Genomic DNA, 14,929 nt, shown 5'->3' with positions numbered 1-14,929 from the left:
CCCTGGTTCTGGTATTATGTGAGAGTGTAAAGAGCATCTCCCTATCCACTCTGTCCATCCCCTGCATAATTTTGTATGTCTCAATCATGTCCCCCCTCAGGCGTCTCTTTTCTAGGCTGAAGAAGCCCAAACGCTGTAGCCTTTCCTCATAAGGAAGGTGCCCCAGCCCAGCAATCATCTTAGTCGCTCTCTTTTGCACCTTTTCCATTTCCACTATGTCTTTTTTGAGATGCGGCGACCAGAACTGGACACAATACTCCAGGTGTGGCCTTACCATAGATTTGTACAACGGCATTATAATACTAGCCGTTTTGTTCTCAATACCCTTCCTAATGATCCCAAGCATAGAATTGGCCTTCTTCACTGCCGCCGCACATTGGGTCGACACTTTCATCAACCTGTCCACCACCACCCCAAGATCTCTCTCCTGATCTGTCACAGACAGCTCAGAACCCATCAGCCTATATCTAAAGTTTTGATTTTTTGCCCCAATGTGCATGACTTTACACTTACTGACATTGAAGCGCATCTGCCATTTTGCTGCCCATTCTGCCAGTCTGGAGAGATCCTTCTGGAGCTCCTCACAATCACTTCTGGTCTTTACCACTCGGAAAAGTTTGGTGTCGTCTGCAAACTTAGCCACTTCACTGCTCAACCCTGTCTCCAGGTCATTTATGAAGAGGTTGAAAAGCACCGGTCCCAGGACAGATCCTTGGGGCACACTGCTTTTCACCTCTCTCCATTGTGAAAATTGCCCATTGACACCCACTCTCTGTTTCCTGGCCTCCAACCAGTTCTCAATCCATGAGAGGACCTGTCCTCTAATTCCCTGACTGTGGAGTTTTTTCAGTAGCCCTTGGTGAGGGACCGTGTCAAACGCCTTCTGAAAGTCCAGATATATAATGTCCACGGGTTCTCCCACATCCACATGCCTGTTGACCTTTTCAAAGAATTCTATAAGGTTCGTGAGGCAAGACTTACCCTTACAGAAGCCATGCTGACTCTCCCTCAGCAAGGTCTGTTCGTCTATGTGTTTTGAGATCCTATCTTTGATGAGGCATTCCACCATCTTACCCGGTATGGATGTTAGGCTGACCGGCCTATAGTTTCCCGGGTCCCCCCTCTTTCCCTTTTTAAAAATAGGCGTGACATTTGCTATCCTCCAATCTTCTGGCACCGTGGCCGTTTTGAGGGACAAGTTGCATACCTTAGTCAAGAGATCTGCAACTTCATTCTTCAATTCCTTAATAACCCTTGGGTGTATGCCATCAGGGCCTGGTGACTTATTGATCTTTAATTTATCAATGAGGTCTGAAACATCTTCTCTTTTAACCTCTATCTGACTTAACTCCTCGGTTAGGAGGGGCCGTTCGGGCAGCGGTATCTGCCCGAGGTCTTCTGCCGTGAAGACAGATGCAAAGAACTCATTTAATTTCTCTGCCATCTCTAAGTCTCCTTTTATCTCCCCTTTCCCTCCCTCACCATCCAGAGGGCCAACCGCTTCTCTGGCGGGTTTCCTGCTTCTAACATATTTGAAGAAGCTTTTATTATTCCCCTTATTGTTGCTGGCCATGCGTTCCTCATAGTCTCGCTTGGCCTCCAGTATCACCTTCTTACATTTCTTTTGCCACAGTTTATGTTCCTTTTTATTCTCCTCATTAGGGCAAGACTTTCATTTATGGAAGGGCTTCCTTGCCCTTTACGGCCTCTCTAACTTGGCTGGTTAGCCATGCGGGCACCCTCCTGGATTTAGTGGAACCCTTCTTTCTTTGCGGTATACACCTCTGCTAGGCCTCTATTACTGTTGTTTTAAGCAGCCTCCATGCACTCTGGAGAGACTGGACTCTTTTTACCTTCCCTTTCAACCTCCTTCTAACCAGCCTCCTCATTTGGGGGAAATCCGCCCATCGAAAGTCAAGGGATTTTGTAGTCCAGCTTCCTGTATCTCACAGTGGCCCACCAAGTGTTTCAGGGAGCACACAAGACAGCAAGACACAACCTGCATCTGCCATTCTGTTGTAGCCCACTACTAAAAGCAGGAGCTTGCAAGTACCTACCATGACCTGTAACCTATGATGGAGTTTTCCTCCAGAAACTTGTCTAATCCCTTTGAATCTAAGGCGTGAATCTAAATAGTGAGCTGGGGCTCACCCAACGAAGGATGCCCCTTCCTAATTTTTGTATCAGGCTATTATTGTGTTGTCAGCCCCTAATAGGAATGCTTAGCTTTGGTATAACTCTCTGTTGCAAAGTGCTTGGTGTGTGTCATCCTGCTTGCAACAAGGAATATGCCTCTGGAATTGCACCTCAAAAACAAATGTTGGGGGGGGGGTGCCTGAGGCCACCTAACGACCTCAGGGCTGCAGTGAAGTTTGAAAGGGGGAATCCTGGATTCACGGCCCTGCCTCAGCTCCTGCCAGGGCTGTCCCATCCAGGAGACCATCACCTCACGGGCAGACTGGAGGGGCTTCCCACTGTGCACTCAGCTCCTCCACTGCTGTTCCTGCTCCAGGTTGGAAAAGGAAGTGGGTGATGGAGTGGAGGAAGAAGTGTGGAAGAGAGCAGCAGGGTGTCCAGTGGTCCAGCCAGCCCAGCCATTTTCAACCTTTCCACGGCACTGACCAGGCACAGCATTGTCATTGTCAACAGCCCCACTGGATCAGGCCATAGGCCCATCTAGTCCAGCTTCCTGGATCTCACAGCGGCCCACCAAATGCCCCAGGGAGCACACCAGATAACAGAAGACCTCATCCTGGTGCCCTCCCTTGCATCTGGCATTCTGACATGGCCCATTTCTAAAATCAGGAGGTTGCGCATACGCATCATGGCTTGTAACCCATAATGGAGTTTTCCTCCAGAAACTTGTCCAATCCCCTTTTAAAGGCATCCAGGCCAGAGGCCGTCACTACATCCCGCGGCAAGGAGTTCCACAGACCAACCACATGCTGAGTAAAGAAATATTTTCTTTTGTCTGTTCTAACTCTCCTAATACTCAATTTTAGTGGATGCCCCCTGGATGTGAGAGTGTAAAGAGCATCTCTCGATCCAATCTGTCCTTCCCGTGCATAATTTTGTATGTCTCAATCATGTCCCCCCTCAGGTGTCTCTTTTCTAGGCTGAAGAAGCCCAAATGCCGCCGTAGCCTTTCCTCACAAGGAAGGTGCCGCAGCCCAGCAATCATCTTACTCGCTCTCTTTGGCACCTTTTCCATTTCCACTCTGACCTTTTTGAGATGCGGCGACCAGAACTGGACACAATACTCCAGGTGTGGCCTTACCATCAATTTGCATTATAATATTAGCCATTTTAGCCTGCGATACATTTTAGCCATTAGCCTGCGATACAAGGACATCTGCAAGAGGGATCTAAAGGCCTTAGGGATGGACCTCAACAAGTGGGAAACCCTGGCCTCTGAGCGGCCCGCTTGGAGGCAGGCTGTGCAGCATGGCCTTTCCCAGTTTGAAGAGACACTTTGCCAACAGTCTGAGGCTAAGAGGCAAAGAAGGAAGGCCCATAGCCAGGGAGACAGACCAGGGACAGACTGCACTTGCTCCCGGTGTGGAAGGGATTGTCACTCCCGGATTGGCCTTTTCAGCCACACTAGACGCTGTGCCAGAACCACCTTTCAGAGCGCGATACCATAGTCTTTCGAGACTGAAGGTTGCCAATACAATACAATTAGCCATTTTGTTCTCAATACCTTTCCTAATGATCCCAAGCATAGAATTGGCCTTCTTTGCTGCAGCCGCACATTGGGTTGACACTTTCATCGACCTGTCCACCACCACCCCAAGATCTCTCTCCTGATCTGTCACAGACAGCTCAGAACCCTGTAGCGTATACGTAAAGTTTTGATACTTTGCCCCAATGTGCATGACTTTACATTTACTTCTCCAATCTTGGACTGGCAGCAGAGTAAAGTCTCTACCACATCCCAGTAGGATGCAGGCTGCATGGCGATGGGGCATAGAAGAGAGCGTCTGCCCCAAACATGAATCCATAGGCACGTTCATATGAAAGCAGGATTCTGGTACTTGGGAACTAGTCCCCAGATGAGCAAGGCTGCAGAGGTCAACCAGCACGAGGACGGCATGATCAGTTTGGAACTGGGTACCTGGACAACTTGCATCCATACAAACCTGCCAGTAGGTTAACGTTGGGATCAAAATGTCACCTGATGCCATCTCAGGTTTACCACTTCTGTGCTAAAAAAAACCAATAAAACCCTTTCTATCATCCTCATGTGCTGGCACGAAACCTGGACGTGTGGGACTTCCAGATGCATTTACAGGGACAGCACACCCGCTGTAGAGGAAAACCTGTGCATGAAACCGGAAGCCCTGCACGTCCAAGTTTCAAACCATCGTATGAGCTTCATGGTAAGGAGGGGAGTGACCTGCTTCTGGCTTGAGTGGGTGGGATGCATATAATTGAAGCTTGTGTGAAACAGAGACGCCTGCGTTGGCTCGGTCATGTCGTGAGAATGGATGATGGCCGGATCCCAAAGGATCTCCTCTATGGAGAACTCGTGCAAGGAAAGCACCCTACAGGTAGACCACAGCTGCGATACAAGGACATCTGCAAGAGGGATCTGAAGGCCTTAGGGATGGACCTCAACAAGTGGGAAACCCTGGCCTCTGAGCGGCCCGCTTGGAGGCAGGCTGTGCAGCATGGCCTTTCCCAGTTTGAAGAGACACTTGGCCAACAGTCTGAGGCTAAGAGGCAAAGAAGGAAGGCCCATAGCCAGGGAGACAGACCAGGGACAGACTGCACTTGCTCCCGGTGTGGAAGGGATTGTCACTCCCGAATCGGTCTTTTCAACCACACTAGACGCTGTTCCAGAACCACCTTTCAGAGCGCAATACCAGAGTCTTTCGAGACTGAGGGTTGCCAACATGTGTTGGCAGCAGTCTTGGGCTGAAACGTCCCATCAAAGCAGGTCTGGCCTTTCCATCACTGCCACTGCTGCATCACAGACGTGAAACAGCAAGAAGTGGGCCTTAACCAGTTGTCCTACGCTGAGAGCAATTGCTTCGGGCCACCACGGGCTCCAGAAAGTGTGTGGAGGGCCAGAGGCTCATTGGAGATTGGGGGCTTTGTGCGGGTCAGATTAGGAGGCCCCAAGGGCCACAAGTGGCCCCTGGGCCAGGGTTTGGGCTCCCCTGATCTAAGCCAAATGGTGGAACTGGCAAATTTAGTCATCCTTCTTTTGGTCTTCTAGACCAGTGGTTCTCAAACCTTTTAGCACCAGGATCCACTTTTTAGAATGACAGTCTGTTGGGCCCCATTGGAAGTGATGTCATGGCTGGAAGTGACATCCGTTTAGGCTGCAAATCTAAGACAAAGTTCCCATTAAACAGCACACCTGTGCTGTTGTTTTGCATAGCTCAGAATTCAACATTCTACCTCAGAACACAAACTTGGATCCTTCTCCAACCACACAGCCCCCCTGGGAGCAGAAGCAGGTTAGGTAACTAGAGGGGAATTGGGCTTTTGCCCTGTGGACCAGGAGAGGGCCTGGAAGATAATAAAAAGGGGAAAACAGGAGCTGGGAGCTGCCTGGCTATTTGGGGGGGGGCTTTGGGGGGGGAGCTAATCAAGGAGGGATCCCTCTTTGCAAACTGATGAGGAAGTGTAAGGCCAGAATCTCTACCCTGCCAGAGAGGAAATGCCTGGGGAGAGTATAACAAGGAGGAGCCCTGCTCGTGCCTCGCTCTGCTGCAGCCCCAGCCCTTTGCCCCACTCCTTCTGCCCCACTGTTCAAGAACCATCACAGAAGGGCTTGGTCTGGGTCTCTTTTCCTGCAGCAGGGATGCAGGCGCTCCTCTTCACAGCCTTTCAATTCCAGGATTGCTGGACACACCAGCAGCCAAGCTCCAGGTTTCCTCACATTGTGCCAGGAGGAAGCAGACCCACAGAGGAGCTGAACTGGGAATCAAGAGATGGCAGGCAGGGACTCGGCTTCTCGGATCCCACAGAGACTAAAAGAGGGAACCAGCCACACCAGGCAAGGAGGCCACTTTGCACCACCAGGCCAGAGCAATGGCCACAAAAGACTCTACACCAGGCTTGAGCAGCTAGGAGGATCTCTCTCTCTCTCTCTCTCCCTCTCCTTGGTCAGACAGCTCAGCCCCACAGGATCCAAGTTTACTGCAGGATAGAGTTAACACAGGCACAGGAAAAGTTTCCTCTTCCAGCTCACAGCCTAATCCTTGTGCCCTGCAGTGTCCCGTCCTTCCCACTGCCTCTGGGAAGCCCAGAACCAACAGGGAAGGCCTGGTTGTGACGCTGCATCTTCCCCAGGCCCCATCAACCACCAGCCTCTGGGGGAAGCCCTGACAGTATGCAGGTGATGAGGCCCACCATTTCCTCTGTGCTCTGCAGGGCGGGTTCTTCTTCCCCAAAAGGGGCCTCGGAGCTCAAGGTGGGAAGGGGTCACACATCCCTCTCAACCTCAGGGCAGAACTTGCCTTTGTCACAGAGGTACATCTGGGGAGGGCTGCAGATGGATCCCTCAGCCAGCTCAGGTTTTTAAGAAGGCTGCCAGAGTCTCCCCCTTGGTGCCCCCAGCCCCTGATCTCCTGTCCCCTTCTCCAAATGCCCACTCATGCCCTTGTCCTTCTGCTTTCCCAGCTTTGCTCTTCTACCCTCCCAGCCTCAGTTTCTGCCAGTGATGGGGAGCTTGTTACAAGGACCTCCCTGGCAAATTGGAAGGACTTGTCTTGTCACTGCCCTCGGAGTCTGTTGGGCCAGATAAGGCCAGGGCTGGACAGCTAACCTCACCAAAGTAACGGCAGGGCCTCCCTGGAGAAGCTCCCCCTCAGGGTTACGTCACTTCGGCTGGCTGCAGAATTAGAGGCTCTGGTCCTTCAAGAGGAGGCTCCTCTTCCGCCCACCAGGAGTGGCCGGCCACAGTGTCTTGAGGCCCAGCCCACCTGTCCCACTTCAGAGCCAACTGGGACCTTGGACTGGGAGGCAAAGGCAGCGGAGGGCTTGCCCTGGTGCTGGCTGGATCTCAAGGGTCTGTGGAAACCAGGCCCCCACTCTGGGGCTGCCTCTCCTTTCCTTTGGGACTTTGCCCAATTCCTCCCTCCCCTTGGTTGGGCCCTTTCTCCAAATGTCACTGGTCTCTCCTTTCACACACTCTTCTCCCTGCCAGTTGTCCCATCCCCTTCTCTTCTCACCGCTGGGCTCCCACCAATCTCTTGCTATTGTTGTACAGGATCAAAGGAGACCACTGGCACCAAGCCAAATTTAAGGCTTTTTATTAGGAGGAATGGAACCTGAACCAGTCAATGGAAAGACCTTGTTTCGAATTCCCCCAATTGAGACAGGACCTCAGGCAGGCAGGCAGGCAGGCTTCTCTCTCTCTCTCTCTTTCACAGATGCTCCCCCCCACACACACACACACAAATGCAGGGACTTTTTCCCTCTAGGCCAACTTCATTGGTGAGGATAGGGGGAAATGAGGTTAGCAAGGAGGTTTGCAAAAAGCTTTGCAAGGGGAGACTGAAGTGTGACTGTTATGATATATGCCCCAGACCTGTAGAGAATTTACAGGCTGGATACAGCAAGGCTAGGCCTTGATGTATTGGCCGGCATACATACAATGTAGAAGCACTGATGCATCATGGGAGTGGCTGATACAACACCATGTCACCAGATATGTCACCAGACAGTGAGTCATAGGATCACCAGATCGTAGCCCGCCTTGCGTTGGCCAGTGCCAGTACATATTGCAGCCTGTGCAAGCTGCTGTGTGGGAGATGTTATGCGGAGTGTCTGCGTGAAGCTACGTCGGTGAGGTTGTTGATCGGAGTATTGAGAAAGAGAGCTATCTGTGCTGTTTGCTTGCTAAACTGCCTTTGAACTGTAACTATTGTACATACTTCAAGTAAAAGAACATCTGGTGGTGGAGCAGTGTCGTGTGCCTCGTTATTTACCGGGAGTATCTGCCTGACCTTGAGTCTCTGGAGCTGTGGTGTCAGCTGCATACTGCAACAGTGACTGTATAATAATAATAATAATAATAATAATAATAAAACTTTATTTTTATTCCGCCCTTCTCCCAAAAAGGGACCCATACAGTAAGGGGGGAGGTGGAGAGGAAAACAAGAAGAGGGAATAGACTGGGAGCCCAATCCTAGGCATGCCTACTCAGAAGCAAGTCCCTTAATAGTCAATGGGCTTACTCTCATGAAAGTGAGGATAGGATTGTAGCCTTAACTGTTTTAAGTACTCTCTATCTCACACACACACACACACTTTTCCTTTTATAAAAGTTAACTCTTCCTCTCCCCCCCCCAGTAAAACTTCCTCAGTGGTGAATGATTATGGGGAGAGGGGCTAGCAAGCCTCAGCTTTGCACCAGGGAGTTTAAAGTTTGGATTCAATAAGGTGGGAGGGGCAGAAACAAGAAGGAAAGAGGAAATTGTTACGCAGGACCAGAGAGACCACTGACACCAACGAAAGGTTTAAGGCCTTTATTGTTCGGAATGGAACCTTAACCAAATGAAAACACAACCTAGTTCCAAATTCCCTGAGGCAGGCAGGCAGGCAGGCACTATGCAGGCAGGAGGCAGCAGGACTTGAGGCCAAGGGTTGTGTGATTGCTCCCTGGTTCTCTGTGTGGCTCTTCCAGGGACTCCTTGCTGCAACTCTCTCCTCAGCTCAGGTTTCAGCTCTCAGCAGCCTGGTCTCTCCCAGCTCAGTCTTGAAGCTCCTCTCAGCAAGGCTTCCCTGGTGGTCTATCCAAGCCCAGTCTTGTGCAGCCCCTTTTATAGGCCTCTGCACACAGCAGCCTCTATCTTCCCTCCACGGGTCCCGCAGCCTCCTCTCCTGCAGCAGTTTTCCCTCAGGTCCTCCACAGTCAAACTCAACTTTTTTACACATAACAAGATGAACTTAACCCTTTCAATGGCTTGAGAAACAAAGGTACAAAGGATCTCTTTAAAAAGCTCACTCTCCCCCCTTCCCCCACCCTGTCCAGCTTCATTTGTGGGGAGATGGGAAGGGGTTAGCAAGCTGGGCTTCCCAAAGGAGTGCTTGAAGTTCATATACAGTGGGAAGGGGGAACAAGAAGAGGACATGGACTCAGCCCTTTCAAATGACTGCTTCTCCCTCGCTCGGAGGCCCCCCCCACACGCACACACAGCTCATTGTCTCCTGGCCTCCTGCTCTGAGCGAGGGGGGGCTGCTGAGGGTTGCGATGGCAGGTGCCCCTGCCCTGCCCAGCGCATTGAGCTGCACAACAGCTGGGCAACAGCCTGAAGGAGCACGTGGAGCGCACTGCAGACAGCGGTGAACACTCAGCAGCAGCCCCGGCCTGCACAAGGCTGCAGCTCACTTTCTTTCTTGTCCCTCCCCTCCCCCCTCCCACAGTAGTGATTGGCTGGCTGGCTGGACTCCCCCCACCCTCACGCTTGCCTGCCCCGGAGATAAGGCGAGGCAATGTTCTTATGTTCTGACACATTTATCACTGGAACCCACTTCTTAGAATGAGAATCTGTCAGGACCCTCCGGAAGTGATGTCGTGACCAGAAATGACATCATCAAGCAGCAAAATTTTTAACAGTCCTAGACTGAAATCTAACTACCCACACTTACCCAGGAGTAAAAAGCATAACATAGTAGCCTATTCAAAGTGCAGATCTGTCACATTTCCCCAAATGCAGTCACATTCCATGGTAGCATCAAGTCTAATATATTAAAGATAAAATATTGAAATGATTGGGGACCCACCTGAAATTAGCTCCCGACCCACCTAGTGGGTCCCAACCCACAGTTTGAGAAACACTGATCTACGGTAATTTTTTAGTTAAAACATCCAGGCTAGCTTGGACCTGTGGAGATTGATTTGTTTGTTGTTGTCCCTTTTCCAAACATTTCTCCATATTATCTTGCATTGCCTGTTTCCAGCCTTTTCCTTTCAGTTCCCCTTGCGCTAATTTTCCCAGGCCTGTCTCTGGGGCTGGGGAGCTGCAGATTCCTTTGGCTCCTTTACCCGTCATCTTCTTTCTACCTTCCTGGAAAACTCAAATATCTGAAATCAAATATATCACATTCAATTGTCTATACGTCACATCACATTGACAACAAATCAACTATTCACCCATAAAAAGCAACAAAAGAAAATTACAAAGCCAAATAAAACCTTTTTCTTGCAATGTTCTTTAAGACCACTAGATGTCCTCAGCGTATTGTCCTCCTTACTTCACTAATAAACACAAAACCTGTTCTTGAAGTGGTTTTTAATCCACTAGATCAGGTGTGCCCAGTCCCCGGCCCGGGGGCCACTTGTGGCCCTCTAGGGCTCCCAATCTGGCCTGCGTGGAGCCCCCAGTGAGCCTCTGGCCCTCTGGGGACTTGCTGGAGCCCATGCTGGCCCTACGCAACTGCACTCAGCATGACGGCAATTGTTTGACCTCTCGCATGACCTGCGGGACAAGAGCTCCGTCCACTGCTTGCTGTTTCATGTCTGTGATGCAGCATTGGCAGCAAAGGAAAGGCCAGCCCTGCTTTGTGCAAGGCCTTTTTTTAGGCCTGGAGCTATTGCAAGACCTTCATTCATTCTTATAAGTTCCATCTCTAATATATTCATGGATGTAAATTTATTCAAGTTTGAAATGTAAATTAATTCCCGCCCCCCCCCCAACACAGTGTCAGAGAGATGATGTGGCCCTCCTGCCAAAAAGTTTGGACACCTCTGCACTAGATGTTCCTAGTGCACTATGCTTATTTCTACTGTTTAAATTCCTGCTGCCATGCCAGCCACATTCCATTTATTATCACATCCAAAGAAATGCAAAACATCCAGCAAGAAAACAAAACTCCAAGGCAAAGCAATGAATGCGCCAAAACACAAACTATATCCAGGGACGATTGATTTGTAATCCACCAAAATTTAAAGTTTTGAAATTGTAATTATATTCTCATATATCCATAGCAGGCTCGGCAAATCTCCTCCAAGGCTTCTTCACGCGTCAATAAACAACGGAAAGGGGAAGCCTCCCCCTCCTCCTCCTCTTCTCGAGGACAGAAAACCAATTAATCAGTCAATGCCAGGCACACACAGCAGAATAACACTTACTTAAGTCTTCCAAAGCCCTTCCCTGCTTGGGGCCCTAAGCTTGAATTTAGCGAGAATTCTTCATGCCAATGACGGCAATAGACGATGGCAAATTGACAATGCCAATGGACGGCTGGCTTCTCCTGGGAACAGCCTCACCACCCCACCCTGCAACTGGGCTTTTATCTCCTCAGGAACCGCTTATATGGTGCGCCACCCCACCTCTGGCGACACTATTTCCAAGAAATTTCTCCCATGTATGGGTTTTAGGTGCAAAGTCAGATCTGAGCTCCAGCGGAAACTCTTTCTACACTCCAAGCATTTATATGGCTTCTCTCCTTTGGCGGTTCTTTGCTGCAAAGTCAGGCTTGAGTTCACACTGAAGCTCATTCCACACTCCAAACATTAATATGGTTTTTCACCTGTGTGGATTCTTTGATATTTAGTGAGGTGTCTATTTGTACTGAAGCTTCTCCCACACTCCAAGCATATATATGGCTTCTCCCCTGTATGGATTCTTTGATGCTTAGTGAGGTCTCCACTTGCACTAAAGCTCTTTCCACACTCAAAACATTTATATGGTTTCTCTCCTGTGTGGATTCTTTGATGTTTACTGAGGTCTCCACTTGCACTAAAGCTCTTTCCACACTCAAAACATTTATATGGTTTCTCTCCTGTGTGGATTCTTTGATGTTTAGTGAGGTCTCCACTTGCACGAAAGCTCTTTCCACACTCCAAACATTTATATGGTTTCTCACCTGTATGGGTTCTTCGATGCACAGTCAGGTTTGAGCTTACACTGAAGCTCATTCCACACTCCAAGCATTGATATGGTTTCTCACCTGTGTGGGTTCTTTGATGGCTAGTGAGGCTTGCTTGCTGATTAAAACACTTTCCACACTCCAAGCATCTATATGGTTTCTCACCTATGTGGGTTCTTTGATGCACTGCCAGGTGTGACCTTTGACTGAAGCTCTTTCCACACTCCAAGCATTTATATGGTTTCTCACCTGCGTGGATTCTTTGATGTTTAGTGAGGACTCCACTTGCATTAAAGCTCTTTCCACACTCCAAACATTTATATGGCATCTCCCCTGTGTGGGTTCTTCGATGCACAGTCAGGATTGAGCTTACACTGAAGCTCATGCCACACTCCAAGCATTGATATGGTTTCTCACCTGTGTGGGTTCTTTGATGGTTAGTGAGGCTTGCTTGCTGATTAAAACACTTTCCACACTCCAAGCATGTATATGGTTTCTCCCCTGTGTGGGTTCTTTGATGCACAGCCAGGTGTGACCTTTGACTGAAGCTCTTTCCACACTCCAAGCATTTATATGGCTTCTCCCCTGTGTGGGTTCTTTGATGCACAGTCAGGCTTGAGCTCACACTGAAGCTGTTTCCACACTCCAAGCATTTATATGGTTTCTCACCTGTGTGGATTCTTTGATGTCTAGTGAGGCTTGCTTGCTGACTAAAACACTTCCCACATGCTAAGCATTTATATGGCTTCTCTCCAGTGTGGGTTCTTTTATGTATTGTAAAATGTGATTTACTGTTGAAGGTCTTTCCACACTGAGGGCATTTTTCCTTCCTCTTTTCAGTTTCTTTCTGCAGATTGACTGGGAGGATGTTCAAATTGCCACCCTGACAAGCACCAGATTTATTTCTCCCTTTCTGTGTCTGGTTTCCCTCCTGCTTCCTTGATCTTTCTTGATGCGCCGTTCTCTCCCTTGTGTGGCTCCTTTCATGTGTGCTTGTGCTGGGAGTTTCCTCATGCAAAGGACACATCTCACACGTCCTTAATTTGGAATGTTCCTCTTTGATTGGGAGTTCAAGGAGACAAACGCGTTTAGTCCTCCAGGCAGGGGTCTGTCTTACCTCCTCCCTCCCAGATCCATCTTGCTTTCTGAAAGTCTCTTCCTCTACCTCAAGCATGGTAATGTCCGATGACATCTCACAAGTTTCCCTCAGATTCTCATTGACTTGTCCACTGGTTCCTGGATCGGAGAGAGAATCCTGATTAGCGGTTGATGTCTTGAGGAGGGATGGCCATTTATGTCAAAGAAGGGGTAGAATCTAGCAGAGTTGAGATGGAAGCCAGATCTGCCTCCACCATAGAATTACTGTGGGTTAAACTAGCAGGCCCAAGTGGGGTAATAGTGGGGAAGGAGGTGTAATTGTCCTCCGGGCCAGAAACCAGAAGGAGACCTTGAAATGAGGAAACAGATCAGGGAGGTGTCAAGGAGGGACAGGGTTGTAATCGTGGGGGACTTCAATTATCCTCTGGATAATACAGACTGGGTGAATTTGTGCTCTGGTCATGGAAGAGAGATGGGATTCCTTGACATGCTAAATGACCGCCTTAGAGCAGCTAGTCATGTAGCCCACTGGAAGGAGGTGACTCTGGATTTCATACTGTGTGGAACTCAGGACATGGCTAGAGATATCAATGTTGGTGAGCCATTGGGGAACAGTGACCATGCTGCGATCCGTTTCAACATGCTTGACGGGGGAAGAGTGCCAAGCAAATCTGACAGAAAAACTCTTGACTTCTGATGGGCAGAGTTTCCTCATATGAGGAGGCTGGTTAGAAGGAGGTTGAAAGGAAAGGTAAAGAGAGTCGAATTCCTCCAGAGTACATGGAGGCTGCTTAAAACAACAGTAATAGAGGCCCAGGAGAACTGTGTACTGCAAAGGAAGAAGGGCTCCACTAAGTCCAGGAGGTGCCCACATGGCTAACCAGCCAACTTAGAGAGGCCGTAAAGGGGAAGAAAGCCCTTCTGTAAATGGAAGTCTTGCCCTAATGAGGAGAATAAAAAGGAACATAAACTGTGGCAAAAGAAATGTAAGAAGGTGATAAGGAGGCTAAGAGAGACTATGAGGAACACATGGCCAGCAACATTAAGGGGAATAACAAAAGCTTCTTCAAATATGTCAGAAGCTGGAAACCCGCCAGAGAAATGGTTGGCCCTCTGCATGGGGAGGGAGGGAAAGGGGCGATAAAAGGAGACTTGGAGATGGCAGAGAAATTAAATGAGTTCTTGGCATCTGTCTTCAAGGCAGAAGACTTCGCCCTCCCCCCCCCCCAACCAAGGAATTAACAGCCCAATCCTATCCACAGTTTCCTGGTAGTAAGCCTCACCAACTCTAATGAGACTTACTTCTGAGTAGACATGCATGTCTTTGTTGGGAGGTGTGAGGGTAAACAGAATGCCAGATGCAAGGGAGTTCCAGCAAGATGCAAGTATGCTCCCTGAGAAATCTGGTGGGTTGCTGTGAAATGCAGGAAGCCAGACTAGTTGGGCCCTGGGCGTGATCCAGCAAGGCTCTTCTTATGTTCTTAGTGTAATAGGGAAGTAGAATCTCCAAAGCGTCTAGAGATGTGTACTCAGAAGTAAACACCACTGGATGCTCTGGCACTGACTGACTGACCCCCTTGAAAGGATGCACAGGATCCCACTCTGCTCAGAGACCGACTCTCAATGAGCTGTTGTGCAGAAGGAGCACAATCGTGGCTCTTTGGCCTGTTGCAACCTGAGCTGGGATGGAGGCAGATTGGTTAGTCCTAGTGGATATTGTATCTGTGGAGAAGTCCCAGGTGGAGGGCCTCCCTAGACTCTCGCAGGCCTATCAGCACCTTTAATGTCATCATATGAATGCTAAAACATGGCTATTTTGTGCTGTGGGGTCTCCCGTGAGCAGTTTCATTCTTAAATGGCATAAAGATGCTACTGAGCTCAACTGCACTGGAAGGACAGGAGCTGATTTCCACAGGCCGCGTCTCGCATTATCTCGCATTCTGCTGCCTTTGGGACAGTGAAGCCTTGTCCCCAACCAAGCAAATGAGCTGAGGAAGAACAG

The 14,929-nt window shown here is 49.4% G+C and overlaps 1 protein-coding gene across 1 annotated transcript in view; it reads right to left on the bottom strand.

Annotated features, from left to right (window-relative positions):
* Positions 1–11,272: 11,272 nt before the first annotated feature.
* The window catches only part of LOC136640323 (zinc finger protein 850-like), a 48,413-nt gene continuing 44,756 nt past the window's right edge, over positions 11,273–14,929 (bottom strand). The window contains exon 8 of the mRNA XM_066615366.1: positions 11,273–12,659. Coding sequence (XP_066471463.1) covers positions 11,474–12,659 — 1,186 coding nt within the window. The 3' untranslated portion in view covers positions 11,273–11,473. The remainder of the gene's footprint in view (positions 12,660–14,929) is intronic.

This window comes from Tiliqua scincoides, chromosome 2, assembly GCF_035046505.1.
Source record: "Tiliqua scincoides isolate rTilSci1 chromosome 2, rTilSci1.hap2, whole genome shotgun sequence".
NCBI classification, from domain to species: Eukaryota; Metazoa; Chordata; class Lepidosauria; order Squamata; family Scincidae; genus Tiliqua; species Tiliqua scincoides.
This window is presented reverse-complemented; position numbering and strand designations above follow the sequence as displayed.